Source organism: Dermacentor andersoni, chromosome 1 (genome assembly GCF_023375885.2).
Source record: "Dermacentor andersoni chromosome 1, qqDerAnde1_hic_scaffold, whole genome shotgun sequence".
Classification (NCBI taxonomy): domain Eukaryota; kingdom Metazoa; phylum Arthropoda; class Arachnida; order Ixodida; family Ixodidae; genus Dermacentor; species Dermacentor andersoni.
The window spans coordinates 267,492,801-267,510,122 of NC_092814.1; the positions used below are offsets into that span (position 1 = coordinate 267,492,801).

The 17,322-nt window shown below is 48.1% G+C and overlaps 1 protein-coding gene across 1 annotated transcript in view; it reads left to right on the forward strand.

Annotated features, from left to right (window-relative positions):
- The first annotated feature begins 986 nt into the window (after window positions 1-986).
- Window positions 987-17,322, forward strand: part of LOC126548246 (cocaine esterase-like) — a 54,115-nt gene continuing 37,779 nt past the window's right edge. The window contains exon 1 of the mRNA XM_050196398.2: window positions 987-2,577. Coding sequence (XP_050052355.1) covers window positions 2,215-2,577 — 363 coding nt within the window. The 5' untranslated portion in view covers window positions 987-2,214. The remainder of the gene's footprint in view (window positions 2,578-17,322) is intronic.

Sequence of the window (17,322 nt, forward strand, 5' to 3'; positions counted from 1 at the left end):
GTATATTTCCACGGCGATCGCAGTGATTGCTTCCACGCATAACTCTATGACCATTAAGATCGCCACGTATGATAACAGTGGCCTTACACATGCGTAAAATCAGCATACGGGCAGGAAAGGAAAGAATCGCGGATGGCTGCAAATATACACTTATTACTGATATGCTCGTGCTTCCGATTTTGATTTCAACTGCCACATATTGTGGAATATCTGGAGTAGGCGCTCCTGACTTAACTAACGACAGGCTCTTTACGCACACAAATAATCGCTCTGTAGAACAGCAGATCTAGATGATGTCTTAGCAACACAGATCGGTAAGCGTGAGACACCACCCACCCCCGCTTCCGCTAGGCACGTCACAGGGGGGAATGCATGCCGTGCCACCAGTTTCCGGAAATCTGCACTCTTGGACCTCAGGTCGTTAACATTACATTGAAGTGTGGCTGCGTTTTGAAAGAAGTTGTTCATTACGAGCCTTTGGCGACCCACAGACGGCGCTTTTAATCACCAAATCGTCCATCGACAAAGTCGCTTTGATTTCAGGAAGACTATTCGCTTGCGGAAGTGCGGTAATTATAGCACTTACGGCGGTGAAAAGCGTGGGAATAGGGAGTTTCTCAATGGAAAAAGCAGAACTCGCCTCGGCTCTTGCGGGTCTCGGAGCTAGTGCAGTTGCTTGTCGAAAAATAGAGAGCGCGCTCACTACCATCCTAGTCTTGTACACATCGAGCAACACATTGAATTTCCTACTAAAATTTCCATAGGGAACTCTGCGGAGTAGCATTCAAGGCCTGAATCAAGGCAACCCTGAAAGTTTCTGTTAAATTGCCCGAGTCCTGTCATTTTCTCAAACAGACGACACCATGACATCGTCTGATGCACTTACGAGCGTTTTAATGTGGGAAGTAGTTGAAAGTTGACGAAGAGAAGATGCGCGACATACTGAACTTAATTCTTGGGTTGCTACATTTTTTAACTTCTTCCATTTTGTTTCCGGTATGCTTCAGATTATTTTACAGAGGATGAATTTAGCAAAAAAAAATATCGCATTGTAGACTGTGAGAAAAAAATGTACCAAAAAGAAAAAAAAGAAGAAACGCTGCCGATCTTGCACAAGGCTTTTAATCAGGATTATATCGCATGACTAACGAAATGAAAAGCTAAGTTAAGCCTTAATTATTTTCGCCCCTCAGATGTTTATTCACTCATGGACCACTGGGAGGACTAACGGTCGATTGTTTTCGCTCATTGCAGGAAGCCCAACAGCCTCTTAGAAAATCGTCGAGCTCAATGTGATGAGGTTTTTCCCGCGTAAACAGCTATAAACCAAATTTGTCGCAAATGTGAATTCCATGTTCGACGTTATTCGTGCCTCGTTGCAAATAATCTCGGTTGGTCACGCATTACGGCCTTTACTTGTATTTACACTCAGACAGATTCTCCCCTGCTACGAATGGTAGCCCTGCGGGAAAGTATGCTTCAGCCGATGCGAATGTGCGCTTCTGCGTCGCGTTTTGCATATTCATTATAATAGTTTTCGAATGCGGAAATAGCTTTCCTTGAAGAGATCTCGACAACGCAGTGCGCACCGCCGCCGCAAATTTCACGCAACACCAACCGTCGCTGCAATCGTCGCTTAGCAGGCCTTGGCCTTCGACCGGTCTCAAGAACGGTCTTCTGAAGAGTACCCGGTCGCTTTTGTTCGGACAGCTAAGCGTCCTGGCCGCAAAGACCGCGAGCATTAAAGCCCTTGACAAGAAAAAAAAAAAAAAACACACGAGCAGATCACGCAAGAATGGCTTTGCCTCGTGAAGAGTGAGCGCTGCGGAGAGAAAAGAAAGGCGCGTGCTCGGCCGATCGAGCCCCCTCGCCCCGGTCGTCCACTGGACTTCTCCGAAAGCGCAGCTTCGAGGCGAGGCCGGCGGCTGTGACGCTCGCCGGCGGCGCGTCAGCGGCGTGTGTGCGAGCGTGGCAGCGGCGCACCACGAGGACGGGCTGGCGAAGGGTGTGGAGCCAGGCCACCGTGACGCGAGGGGCGCGTCACGTGGCCCGGTTCCCCTTTCACCTTCCGCGGTGTATTCCCGGCTTCCCATCCGGCCCCATAACCAGAGAGCGAACAACGGCGGCCCCAAACGCGGCATCCCCGAGCGGACGCGCTTGCATGGACCGCACGACAGGCCGCCGCTGCCGGGCCAGCCGCCGATCGACGACCGCATGATGCTCGCGCCGGCTCTGCTGCCGCCGCTGCTGCTGCTGGCGCTGGCCGGCCGCGCGCAGCAGCAGCAGCAGCACTTCCCCAGGACCCGGTTCCAGCCCGTGCACCGGTACCCGCCGCTGCCCAACGGCATCAAGCTCAGCCCCGAGCTCATCAACCAGGCGCTCCAGCTGCCCCCCAATGGCCACCCCCAGGGGCCCGCTCAGCAACAGCAGAGCTTCAGGCCCCAGCGCATGGTGCAGCTGACGATACCGCAGGGCGTGCTGCGAGGCCGCGTCCTGCGCACGCCCTCCGGCCGGGGCCTGGTCGCCTTCCTCGGCGTCCCTTACGCTGCCGCGCCCCTCGGGCCGCTGCGCTTCAAGGTGAGCACCGCTGCACCACACTGTACAGCGCATGCCCGTACATGCTACCCGTACAGGAGCGCACAACGCGTGCGTGTGCTGTACGGGAAGCATTTACGGGGGCTTCGCACTGCACCCGTGGCGGGCTCACTTGAGCGCGTCCTCAGCATAGCGCTGCGGCGACCACTGACCTCGGGAGAGCGAGCGATCCAGCTGCACAACTGATAAACGGGGTGAGGCGAAATGGCATCGTCAGAAGTATGTGGAGACGCTCAAATGGCACGTTATCTAAATCAGTTGATCGCCTTTTTAATTTAACTATGTAACACTCGTATCACGAGAGCATATATGTCACTATTAGACCGGCGCCTTGCACAATATTCTTTCCCCCACAATTCTATACAAGATCTTCCTCTGAAGCAAGTGTAGAGAACATATTTATAAATCATCAGCGTGCTGAGCCTACACAAATGAATGCGGTATATAAACAGGGCTAAGGTGTAGTTGTGGTTTCTAATCTTGCAAAGATTATCCTGTTTAGCACAAGAGACGTTGCAGCTCAGTGCGTTTGTCTAGATAGTTTTACCTCTGACAAGTTGATATTTTGATCGAACTATTTATATGAAAGCGAATGCAACAACTTAACATTTGTCATCTGGGTTGTATGCTCGTCTAATTAAAAAAAAGAATCTTCTTCACATGACTGGTTCCTACTGCCAGTGACAAACGCCTCTTGAATTACACGGAAGGATGCGTTTCATGCGCGACTTGCGCGTCTGCGGGTCCTATACAGACACGGCTGCAATATTGAGGATAACTGTGTGCCACTGTTTCATCTTGCGCATGTTTTGGTATTTCCTTTTTTTTTTATTGCATGACTGATAGAAGAGGGTGACACCGGCTACTCCCATGGTCGCATGGCAAGCAAAATGAAATCGACCGCATAAATGTACCGAAAAGCACTTAATACAGTCAAAGAGCATGAACAAATATAGGTTACGCACACCCAAGCTTAGGAAGCCACGGAAGATAGTACGAGAACATGCACGAATATGCGCAGACATGTATAAAGGTGCACAGTTTGATAAATAAATAAAGGTACTTGACACGTAGGCACAGACGTTAACAGTTTTGAAGACGAGTGGACCAATGCAAGTACACGTAGTTACATAGCGCACCACGTTACTACATAGCAACAAATAACAAACTTAAACTACCATGACGCATATGCCATCGGTAATATTGAGGCTATTGTACTAGAGGACACGAAGATCTAATATCAGCCTGATATCCGTATTTTCCCTTATATGTTGTGAAAAGGCCACATGATAATATAGCACGCTTTATTATTTTCTTTGTCGTCTAGATACCATTGGAAGACACAAAGTTGCGCTGTTAGAAATGGTTGTTTGGGTTTGCATTAACGCGCGTCAATCGAAGAAGACCACATGTGTCAACGAAGGGAGTGCGGGAAGACGTGCTTTGTTCCCATGTAAATACACGATAAATACAAGACGCTGGCGCCTGGAAGTGGAGCCGAGTACTGCATCGTAGATAAAATTAATACATACAAGCAGCCGCCGCGGTGGCTTATGGCAGGCTATGGTGTTGCGCTGCTGAGCACGAGGTCGCGGGATCAAATCCCGGCCACGGCGGCTGCATTTCGATGGGGGCGAAATGCTAAAACGCCCGCGTCCCGGGCATTGGGGGCGCGTTGAAAATCTCTTGGTGGTCAAAATTAATCCGGAGTCCCCCTACTACGGCGTGCCTCATCATGAAATCGTGGCTTTGGCACGTAAAACTCCATAATTCAATACATACAAGCAACAGAGGAACATGAATAGATTTTTATTATTAGAAGGCAGATATCGCGTGTAAACGCAGCGTTCATCAGATTTGAGTACACGAGTGATCCATAGCGTAGAACGTGCTCCCAGACCAAAAAAATAATAAATAAAAGGTCGCAGGAATAAGAAGAAAAAAAAATAGTAACACAAGGTCAGGTTGGGGAATAAATCACCCCGATCGGCTCATGTAGAGGACGGTTTGAGTAAAAGAAGAACAGGTGCACTATCACCCAAGTCGTATTCACGGCACTTGAATAGTTAATGACTCGTAGAAATATAGGCACGTAGTGCAGGATAAATGCAGAATATACGCGTAGCTGAGTTTGTAATTTCGCACCATTATACTCAGACTTCATTAGTGGAGGAGGAAATTACAGGTACAAAAACGTTACCGGCAGTACAGTGGACGAACGCGACGTTCCATGCATGGCAGCAAATACGTTCTTAGGAAGACGGCGGTGTCCGATGTGGGAGCCAACTACTGTCGCTGTGAATGAGTTCAAAGCGCGAAGTCTTCAAAGCTGCAGGTCTTCTTTGTTTCGCCCTCATCGGAATGCCGCGGCGGGGAACCAAACCCGCGACCTCATGCCCAGCAGCACAACGCCAAAGCGGATATTAGCCCTTGTGACGTGCCAGTATGGCGCTCAGCGAACCCACGTGTTGAAACCAGTGGGCATGCCTCGCCGCACTGCAGACCTTATACGTTAGCTTTCTCACGTGTTTTGACACCTCGCGCGTTGCAGACGCGCACTCGGTTTCGACAGGAGTGCTGCGAAACTGAGGTGAACTTGGAAGGAAAAATCATGCTTACTTATTACTCTCAAGCAAGTCTGCCGTCAAGTTGTAGGCTGCGCAGCAAGCGAGCGTGCACCCGTCAAAGGAAACCGAGCGGAAACACGGGCCAGACAGTGAGCCCTTGCGAGTGAGGCAGTGAGCCCAACCAGGTGAGCCCTGTGTATCCGTCCGAATCACCCCCGTCGAGAAGGTCGGTATACCGCCGGCGTCTCTTCGAAGGCTGTCGCGCGGGCTCCGGAAACTAAACTAAAACGACAGAAAGTTGCGTAACTCGTCACAGTGAACTTGGCTAAGCGATCCCGCGAGTGATGCGTTGCCGCGCGCATGGCTGCGCCGCTCGGCACCTGTGGCTGTGAATCAGGCTTACAGCGTTGCGCAAGCGCAGTCAACGGAGACGGTCGCTCTGCGGCGACCACCACCTTCGCTGCCTTCACCGCGGCTGCCGAAAGGAGGCGCGACCTAGACCTTCGCGTACAGTTGGCCGGACACACCCCTGCTCGTATGAATAAGCGCTGACGCTTACAGAACCCACAGCCTTGTTACTCATGCAGGTTCGGGCTCTACGCGTGTGTACACGCCGGAAGGTTTTCGCATGTCTGAGTAGCGACGAACGCACCTCCGCTCCTTTGTTTCCTGCGCTGCCCCTCGGCTTCTGTGCACACGGCGAAGCACGCGCACCTGGCATGGCTGAGATGCACCACTGCGTATTCAGAAGTCAGCGGCGCCTACGCAGGGAGCGGCGGTATCATCGAGATGGTGACTAAAGGCAGTAATGTTTGCGGAGGAAGAGGTGGCCTGACGACGATGACGACGGCGAAGCGGAAAGGATGGACGGACGGATAACAGCAAACCCGGTTGCGCGCTTTTAATCTTTGTCGCAGTTAATGCTCGCGTACCCAGCTTTGAATACTCGAAATGAACCCAGGGCCCTATACACTATACGGCGTCTCTCATAGCCTCTGTGATGCTTTCAAACACGCTAAACCCCATCAATTAATCGCTCAATCAATTAGCACTATTCCAATGCCTCTATGAGACGTTGAATCCGTTCACTTCATTCTTTCTTTCTTACGTATACGGTGCCATAGTATAATGAGCCACAAGAATAACGCGAACCGTCTTCAATTTCTTAACGCTTCCCTCGGATATATATATATATATATATATATATATATATATATATATATATATATGGGTGTGTTTATTTATTTATTTATTTGTTTCTTTAGTTCTAGTGTCAACCTTTTGGCAGGATTAATACAGGAGGGGTGTTTTGAATATAGCATGCACATAACTTCCTAAGTTAGAGAATAAATACTACTTTAAGCACAAATACAAGAACCTGAAGCGCGCCATCAGGGAAAGAAATATTATATACAAGAATAGGAAAAACATAAATACGATACGCTTGCAAATTCATCGGTATACGCACAAACTAAAGTGTTCTTTGTACTAGTTCTAGAAAGTCATCTATTCAATACTGTTTTTCTATAAGCCGGTCAAGACCATTCAATTCTCTTATGCATCTATGGGAAAAAAGAATAATAATATGTGTTGTTGTTGCATGAATATTCTTGAAGTGTGATATCTTGCGTGGGACGTGTTTGTCTTGTTTTCTTAGTTTCAACGTATCCTGTGTGGTGTATCGTAAGACAGTTGCGAAGCAAAAACATTAATCTATAAAAACTTTAGCCGATGATGTCTAGCTCGTCTTTGGAGCGTAGGTAACCCTGCACGAGATATTAATTCTTTCGGGGAATGCAGGCGTCGATAACGGCTAAGAAATAAATCCAACCCCTTTCCGCTGCAGGTTTTCAAGCGTGTCGATACCACTGCTTCTGAATGGGAACCAGATTATATTAGCATATTCTAGAAGCGGTCTGCTCCGGAGCACCGTGAGTTGCACTTGGCTCCTCGAAGAGGCAGGACATGTGCCGACTGAGCTTCTGAACAACACTTTGCACTGTGGTGGACGCGATTTAAATCATGCATCCGGGACCTCAAAGTGGTGCGACGTAATGCTATATATATAGCGCATTTCTCTCGCATTTACCACCAAATTGCGACTAGATTTTTTTATACAAGGGTACTCCAGTCATCGTTATCCAGGATCTAAAAAGAAGAAAAAAAACAAAAAAAAACATGCCGAATCGACGGGGAGAAAGATTATGTGATGACGTTCGCAGTCACCACACAGAATTCTGGATATCTTCTATATGCCGTCTAAGTGTCTAAGTGCATAATAAATTATTTAGCTACAATTAATTAACTATATTGTTAATTGTTGGCTTTTTTAGCTGTTTAAGTGGGAAGGCTTTAGACCACCGTCGAAAATACCAAATTAAGTTGTTTCCTGCGCAACATTCCCTTTACCATGGGCGTTTTTTTCTTTTCTCCTTTTCTTCTTTCTCGCTGAAAGGAAACCGCGCGAAAGCCAGAAGTCTTCCCTACGCTAAAGCGTCTCGGCCGGCTGCCTTCGAGCGCGATGTGAGCAAACGAACTGGATCGCGTGCACGACCCGGTAAACCTTTCAATGCGGCAACCCATCGACGACGTTCGCGGCAGCGGCACTCTTGTCAACCACTTATCGATGAAGACGTTGCAAGTCGGAACAGTGCACGCTCTTACGCGATACCACGCGCTATACCTACGAACGACCTCTGAGAGCGCAGCTATCACGGCTTTGAAGGTGGGTATAGATAAGTATGCGTCCGGCGTCGCAGTCAGGTTCATTTATTTGAGCGTGATTCAGGGCATTGTCGTCGTGGTGCACGTGTGGCGGCCTGCGTGTTGTTTGGAATCCAGTTGAGAAACCACTTCTGTTTTCGTGCGGAACATCCAGTTAGTTAATTAGCTAACATATTAATTGTTGTTTTAAACGTTAATACGCCTATAAGGAGCTGTAGGGAATGGTAAGAGACGTCAAAATTTGATGTTGCCAGCATGGTATACACATGCCGTGTTTACTTTTTTTCCGGCAGAGAGAAAACCGGCGAAATATACAAGGAAAAAAAAAAACACGGATGTGAACATATATGCATCCATGCGCACTGCGCACGGAGTCGAAGCGCCATCAGAAACGGGAAAGCGCGCTGTTCATCTATTACTGGGTCGAGCGGCGAAGATAACAGCAGGGACACGCTCTACCTTGAGCGGCGATCTTTTAGAGCCCGAGATGAACGGCTTGGTTTTTTTTTTTTTCGTACCCAGGGAACGAAACATTTACTTACATCGTGCTAATCGTACACACGTCTCTCTCTACGACCGGTTCGTCAATGACTGAGCAAAATTAACAACCGTAGTGTATACGCGCAGTAACACGTAGTGAACTTTGTGATATAGAACAATGTTATCGAGCGACATATTAAAATATATCTGTTGTTAATTTATCATACTTTTCTCATATGTATCGCGGGTGCGCGGTCGCTGTAATCGCGAGGTCAGTCGGGCGTATAGGATTGCAATTTATTCGATAGCCACAGAGTCGGCTACTTCGATCGAACGCATAGGGAGCCTGTTCATTCACTGCAGGACGAAAGCCTCTCCCACCAATCCTAAATTACTCCGGCCGCCTTGCGCCAACTGACACCATTTTATGCCTCCAAATTTTCTAATTTCATCAGACCACCTATAGTTTTCTGACGTCCTCGACTGCGCTTCCCTTCTCTTGGCACCCGTTTTGTACCTCTATCATATACGATCGGTCATCTGCCCTACTGCGCATTACATGACCTGTTCAAATCCATTTATTCCTCTTAATCTCAGCTATAGAATACCGGCTAGCCCGGTCTGATCTCTAATGCACCCCGCTGTACGTATTTCTGTTTCTTTACGTTATGCCCATCATTTTTTGTTCAATCGCTCGTTGCGTGGTCCCCAACCACTTCTCAAACTTATTCGTTAACCTAAAAGTTTGTCACATATGTTAGCATATACACGGGTAGAATTCAATGATTGAACACTTTTCCTTTCAAGGATAGCAATGAGCTGCCAGTCACAACTTGGTAATGTCTGCCGTATGTGATCCAACCTCCAGTGTATAGGGGTATATTATTACCGACGACTTCCTCGCCGTATAGGATCTCAAGCGTTCTAAATAATTTCGGAAGCCCAGCGTTCCAGACTCTCCTGCGTTGTCAATACGCGCCTTATTAATTATTTCTCCTAGCTGCCGCAAGCATTGTGGTAGCTCTCGAGTTTCTTACCGCCAGACGCCGCCAGAAAGCAAGGACTGGCCGCCGTCTGAGGAAGGGGGGGATTGGAGGTTAGTCTCCCGACCCCCGCCACCCCTTAACCCCATCAAGGACACAATATATTAAGTTTTATCTCTCTCTTACCCACAAGAGTTCGCGCAGCAAAACTATACCTGGCCGCCATTGCAGGCATGCTTAATAGACAAACTCGCCCATACCGGCGCTGTTTACCGCTATAGACAGACACTCTGGCCTTGATAAAAACAGAGAAAAAAAAAGAAGCAAAAAAAAGTGATGGTCTTGCTCACTATGTCGAACTTCCGAGAAAAAAATATCTTTCTTGCGTAAAGTTATCCTCGCCTAAAAAGCCCGAGCGTCAGCAATCGTATATTTGATCAGATAACGGCCAACACGACTCCATCAAAGGTGCAACCGAAACGTGGATCTCCCGTCAAGGTCGGAAATAATCGCTCACGGCGCTCGAGCGCATTTCTATGAATGAAAGGCGCGGTTCGCGTAAGCAACTCCAAAATATATCGCCACAAGGAAAGTATATATTTGGCGAGTGGCGTGCCAATCTGTCGGAGAGATCGATCGCAGACCGGCGTTGTTGTTTTTTCAGTGAACGATGCGTATCTGGGGTTTTCCCACCTTTAGATTGTGGTATTCAGTTAAGCCTGTTGACCTTCGGTAGCGGCACTTAGATGGCTCGGAAATGCGTCAAGATCTTCCGCATTCATTATAGAGAGGGCGCTTCTTATAGAACATCATAATTAGGTGAACATATCCCTATCATTAAGTACACATTTGTTTTAATGCCTCGCGATTTTCCAGACCAACTTTTTTTTCTTTTTGCTTGGGCGTTTCGCGCTCTTGTTTTCGAAGTCGACCCACGTTAAACATATCATAGTTGTTCCTTAATCAGGTGAGATCGGAGCGGCCAGAAGTAACTACAGTAGCTGTTGCTGGAGGGCGCAAACAATCAAATACTTCAGGAAGGGATACTCTACAATGGATCACATCCATGCCATCAATCAGGAAATTGAAAAATCCGTAGAGTATAATCAGCCTCTCTATATGGCTTTCACAGATTACTAAAATGCATTTGATTCAGTAGAGATACCAGCAGTCATAGAGGCATTACGTAATCAAGGAGTACAGGACGCTTACGTAAATATCTTGGAAAATTTCTACAGTTTCCACATTACCTTAATTCTCCACAAGAAAAGTAGGAAGATACCTATAAGGAAAGGGTTCAGACAAGGAGAGATCCCAATGCTATTCACAACTTGCTTGGAAGAAGTATTAAGCTATTAAACTGGGAAGGCTTAGGAGTGAGGATCCATGGCGAATATCTCAGCAACCTTCGATTTCAGATGAGATTGTCCTGTTCAGCAACACTGGGGACGAGTTACACCAAATGATTGTGGGACCTTGACAGCGAGAGTGTAAGAGTGGGGTTGAAGATTAATATGCAGAACACAAAGATAATGATTAATAGCCTGGCAAGAGAACAAGAGTTCAGGATCACCAATCAGCCTCTAGAGTCTGGGAAGGAGTACGTTTACCTAGGCCAAGTACTGACAGGGAACCCTGATCATGAGAAGGAAATTTACAGAGGAACAGAAATAGGTTGAAGCGCACACGGCAGACACTGTCAGCTCCTGACCGGAAGCTTGCCATTATCATTGAAAAGAAAGGTGTACAATCAGTGCATTTTACCGGTGCTGACATATGGGGCAGAAACTTGGAGACTGACAAAGAAGCTTCAGAACAAGTTAAGGACCGCGAAAAGAGCGATGGAACGAAGAATGTTAGGCGTAACGTTAAGAGACAGAAAGAGCGGTGCGAATCAGAGAGCAAACGGGGATAGCCAATATCCTAATTGACATTAAGAGAAAAAATGGAGGTAGGCAGGTCATGCAATGCGTAGGTCAGACAACCGGTGGACCATTAGGGTTATAGAATGGGTGCCAAGAGAAGGGAAGCGCAGTTGAGGACGGCAGAAGACTAGGCGGGGCGATGAAATTAGAAATTGTCGGGCACTACTTGTAATTGGTTGGCGCAGGACAGGGGTAATTGGAGATCTCAGGGAGAGGTCTTCGTCCTGCAGTGGGCATAAAATAGGCTGCTGCTGCGGATGATGATGATGATGATGATGAAAAGAAGCAACTGAAAATTTGTCTAAGCAGAGACACGGATACATGTGTATCGTGGAGAGCATAGGATTCATTCTTACCGAAATGACGGTACTTCGGCAGTTGTCCTTAAGAATACCCCAGGCTACCTCATCACATACTTTGAAATCAATTCTACGCAAACGTATATATTGCAACGCTTTGTGTGGACGGGATGCGCTCATTCAATTGATCAATTGATGTAGCAACTTTGTCGTGTTAAAGATTACGCCGAAGTGTTACCATACTAATACTAATATTAAAAAGAACTTTGGAACCTCCAAGATATTTACTGTTGAGTGTACGTAGTTAAGTCGATAATTAAGTTAGCATCGGACGTTTCCTATCCGGAAGCCCGAAGCTCCTGGTGCGTTGCGTTGAACAAGACGTTCACGGAGGCGAGCTGATCCGTAGACAGTGGCGCGCGAACAAAACTGAATCTGGAAGATGGGAGAAGCTGGCGCGAACGGAGCGTCGGAAAGTGATTACACGTGGAGGAAAGTAATGACTTCCTAGCGGAGCGTGAGAGCTCGTCGTTCAAAAACGGCGTGAAACTGGCAGGCGGGAAAAGAAAAGGGGGAAAACAAAAAAAAAGAAAGTCGTGCATTGCGTGCGCCACGCGGAGCGAGCGGTTTGAAAGTCGGCCAGAAAAATAGAGAGTCGCATGCACCGTCGCCAAAGTCTCGCGGCGGGCGCTGGCACAGAACGGAGGGAAAGGGGGACGCGCGCCGCCGCGACAGCAGGCACGCGCGTATGGCGAGGCGGTCCGCCGCACGCGGAAACTGAACCCCGTTTCGGGCTTTTATCATTACTATTACTTTCTTTCTTTTTTTTTTCGCTCCGCGTTTTTCTGTCGCTTCTCTAAAACAAACGGGCACCACTGCCGGGCGCGCATCCTCTCCTTAGAGCATCGGTTCCGCTTGGCGAGGTGACGATTTGACACCGTTTTCGCGCTGGATATGGCTCGGAACGACACGGCGAACACGCGCGCGCGCGCCCCCATGTTTGTGTGTCTCTGTGCGCGCCTGTATGTCGTCGGGAGGACATCGCCGATCCGAGCGCACACAAAGATGCGCGTTGTCCCCCGCCACACCTCTTGTACCCGGAGAGCCGAACGACCGAGGTCGTCCGCCTGCAGAGCCCTTTGGCCCCGATTGCGACGGCGGTTCGTCTGTCCCTGCGTATATACTGCTATACTATGTGTACGAACTGGGCGCGCGAATACGGACCTATATGTGAGCGTGTGTGTGCGCATATGCGCGCGCGCCCTGGCTCGCCATTTTTTCCCCGCGCGCGGGAGCGCGCTTTGCAACACCAATGCAAACATCCTTTTGTGCCGAGACCGCAAGCCGGTGCGCACGTTTTGCGGTCGTGCGTGCCTGTGCTGTACACTCGGGGAGAACGTCGCATGTCGCCAGCCGTCCAACTTTGCGGTGTCGTTCATCTGGGCGCGTCGAGTATCCACCCCCAGTTGGCTCGCTTTTAGAACGGGACGCCCGAGAAAAGTGTCTGTAAACAAATAGACTTACCCACCTACAGCCTTTTTTCTTTTTTTGAAATCCCATTTAAAGAAAGAAAAACATTGCACTACTCTCTTGTGTGAATATATGGGCTTTTTGTTGCGGTCATCAACCCGTAGAACGCCGCGCGGGCGTGGTAAACTGTCACAGTACGCCTCCTTATCACACACGTAGTACAACTATGATGGGTAATACTACAGCGCCCTACGATCAGGCAACATATCCTCGTGGAAGCCTCTCGCAAAGACGAAGGCACGTTTAACCTTGCTTAAATACACTGGTCCCAATGAGGCAATTTAGTTTGTTTGCTGTGTGTTGTGGTGTGTTTTATATGCGTTGAGTATCTGGTGACGTGAACGGTGCATATAATTTCATTTTTCATCGTACCTGTCTGAAGTAGCATGGTATAGGCATGCCTCCAGGCAAGCCCCTCCATGATTTATCAAAGAGCGCTCTCTCTCTCTCTCTCTCTCTCTCTCTCTCTCTCATCTTATGAAGGCATGTATACCTGCCGTTGATTGTTGCTTGTGTTGCAGAGTGTCCAAATTGCGCGGTTATAACTCAAGGCAGAACAAACTGCATACTGTACAATGCTCTCATACTCCTTCTCCTAACATGCTCATTCGCATTTTCTTCTTTTCTCCTTCATTCACTCTTTTACCGCAACGGTTTAGGTGTGACCATTGAGTGATCATATAAAGCGAACAGGCAATGAAGCCGAGGAACGCATTAGGGTGATTAACTGTGGTTGAAATTGAAATGTAGAAAATAATGAAGGGGGGGAGGGGGGCAAAGCGAAATGAAAGTGGACGGCAAGATAACTTGTCGCCGTTGGGGACCGAACCCTCAACCTTCACATTACGCGGGTTTGGTCACCGCTATACGGGCTGGTCACCGCTACGTTATAGTGTTTTTTGCTATGAAATTGGCATTCAGTGCTTCTTTCATATTTTTTAATGACTTGAAAAAGAAAAGAGAGAGCGAAAGATGTAGGCGAGTGAACTATGCGCCGGGTATCCCTTGTTTTATGAACGGAAATGTTATAGGCATTATACTTCTACACATCCCTTATGTCTATAGTTTGTGTAGATAAAAGAGTTTGGTGCAGTGAATGCCTGCACAAGGACATTGCAGCGGAAGAGTCGAAATCCAGACAAAACACACCGAGGTAAATCTCAATCAAATCAACAATGTGAACAAAAACATTGAAACAATGTGTAATGTCACTACTACATGGCATACGAAACGTCAGTAGAAGAAAAAAAAAACTAATATGAACAAAATACTTTACTTAGGCTTTTGTTGAAGAGGAACATACACTGTATGTGGGCCAAGTAATGCCACTCAACAGTGCCAGCTGCTCTAAGGAAATTCTTAAACGCTAATAATGGCTCACTATTGCATGACGCCTGTTAGCTGTGGGCTCACGAGCTTCCCCTAATCAACAACCAATACCAACAATACCCACCTACGCTTACCTCATCATACCCACCTCATCAGTCGCCAAGATACAAAGCGATGACGCATACCTTATTGCTTCGCGTAACTTGTCGCTCAGCACAGAGGCTGCCTTCGCGGCACAGAGGGTTGCAGGATTCGCGTTGGCCTGCCAATGCCGCTTTTGCTCAAGAGGAATTTGTCTCAACCCAAAGGGCATCCAGACGCAGGATGTCGCACATTACTCCCGCAGTCTGAACAATTGCAATGAGGGCTGCATAATTCTACTGAAGATAACTGTATCGAGGATAGTAGAGAAAGTGTGCTACTCGCAACCAAAGTCGTCACACGCAGCTATATTGACCACTCCAAAACATAATTGGCAACATATTTCGTAAGGACATCGATCTTGCCATATAGTCGAGAAACAGGGTTGTCTCGAGTTTGAAGAATCCAGAAGGAATTCGAAGGCGCAGCGATGAGTCCAAGCGGAACAGCTGTGTTGAACATTTGACGTGTTTCACCCGGATAACGCGATGCCTTGTGCCAGCAAGGCATCGCGAGCAAGCATCGCCTCTGACCTTCACAACGCGGTCAATTCATGCGTGCTGTCTTCACGAGCGAAGAAAACAGCGTCATCGGCGTGCTCGCCACCTATGACGCCTCAGTGGCTTTGAAGTCACCTTAAAGTGACATGACATCCTTTCTCGGCCAAGATGTTAACAAAAACTCTCTAACCTCTAACACCAGTTATTCGTGTGCTCCACGCCGCAGGGCTGATATTAAAGACTGCAACGCAGCATTCGAGTCGCATAAAACGGTCCATTTTCGAGGTTGTTCTTGGTTGATAAGACGAAGTGCAGTACCATGTTCCGCTGCCGCCGATGTCGTCCGGGGGGGGGGGGGGGGGGGGGAGGAGTCATGAAACTGACGGTGGTGGCTATTGCTGGGAAGTTGATGGCGCCCGTCGAATAGCTGAGATTGGCCGGAACATCAGTATAAATATGAACATGGTCGTATATCTGTGGTACAAAATGAGAAGAGATAACTGTTTAAGAGCAGATGGCAGGTGAGACTTTTCTTATTCCTGGTATGACGAGCTGCATTTCTGGTCGAACCAGAGGAAGGAGTAATCGATGGTTTAGTCGTGCAGTGAAAGGCTGGTACAATAAGCAGAGTTCGTAGTGAAAAAGGCTGTCAGTTCTTTTTCTGACGCGAGGCGAAATGTTGAGAACGGGCTGGGCTAGGTGTCCAATGTGCACTCTTAGCGCTTACACGGCAATTCGCCTTTGTATTGGATGGTCCCGAGCGAGTGTGATGTAGTTGCCGCAGTTGATACGCATTATGGCCGGCAAAGCAAGACCAACTCTGAAAGCCCGCTGTGCGTAATAACCTAAGATTGGCCCTGCAAGTGTTGGCCAGCACGGGCAAAAAGCATCTCAGAAAGCTCAGAGAGTGTGCACTGCACAATTCCAACATGTACTAAACTTCCTCAAGTTTTTCCGTCTAGATCGAAACAGCAGGGAAATCGCCGTCGAGCGCGTTTTCATGTATGCTCATATGAGGGCTCTAGAAGACAGCTCTATTAATAATAATTCCTAGAAATATGTAACTCCTAGCATAAGAAATGACCTCTCTGTTTACAAAAAAAAGCATATAAGGTGCCACTGGTTTGAAGGAACTCCACCAGTGCACATTTGTTTGATGGCTTTTTTTACACTTTGACTGCAAAGGCAGCCGTTGTCGAAGTAGCATCCTTTTGAAGTATTGCACATATTTGAGGACATGTCTAGCGCGAAGTTCAAGCACCTATGTCATCTACGTACATTGATAACTTGATTGCAGTTGATAGGCGTTCAACAAAGCCACTGAATGTGAGGCTGAACAGGGTAAGGCTTAGTACTCTGCCCTGTGGAACGCCACGGCAGGTGTGCAGCGTCGGGTGGTTGGGTCGTCGGTGCACGCAAAGAAGGAGATCAAAGAGAACTAGACATCCATCGATTGAATTGACCCTCAAGACCAGCCATTTCGAGAGCACCGATATTGTCCTCGTAAAATACGTTTTCAGATGCCCCTTTGGCAGCTAGTAGTACAGGGGCAGATAGACGATGACGTGATTTCGGATGCTGTACGCATGTATCGAGATCGACGTCATTGTCTATCGATGATAGGTCCCGCCGAAAATCACGCATGGGGCCGCATATGGTCTAGGTAAACATTGTGGTTTTCGACGTGCCGCTCCATGTGGGCGAGGATCACCCTTTTTATTGCTTTTCCCACAACGCTAGCCAGCGCTGTTGGGCGCTACAAGGCGAGTTCGAATGGATACTTCCCAGGCTTCAACAGCATGACCAGGGGACTCGTCCTCCATTCTTCGGGAAGACGAACGCTTGCAAAGAGCGACAGCCACCTCAATCTCCTTCAAGTATAAGGAAGATTCATGCGGCAGTCATGAGCGACGATAATGTCACTGGAGGCTGAAAAGCCTGGAGAGTTTCCTAAGCCGGCGATCTTCGCACAGATCTGTGCAACATCAATATGCCATCGGCTCTAAGAAGTGCCAGTACTTTGAACGGGAAGGGCTATTCAGGAAGGGCGCAGACCATGGCACGGTTTTACATACGTGGGACCGTGGCTTTTTGGACTCTACTAACTGGCAAAATGATTTCCAACTTGAGATGTCACCCCAGTGATTCTATGTTGGATCTTCTTTCGCATTTGACCGGCTCTTCTAAGGCAAGCGATCGACTTTCTGCGCCCGCATACCGTCGTTCCACATGGCAGCGAAGCGCTCCAA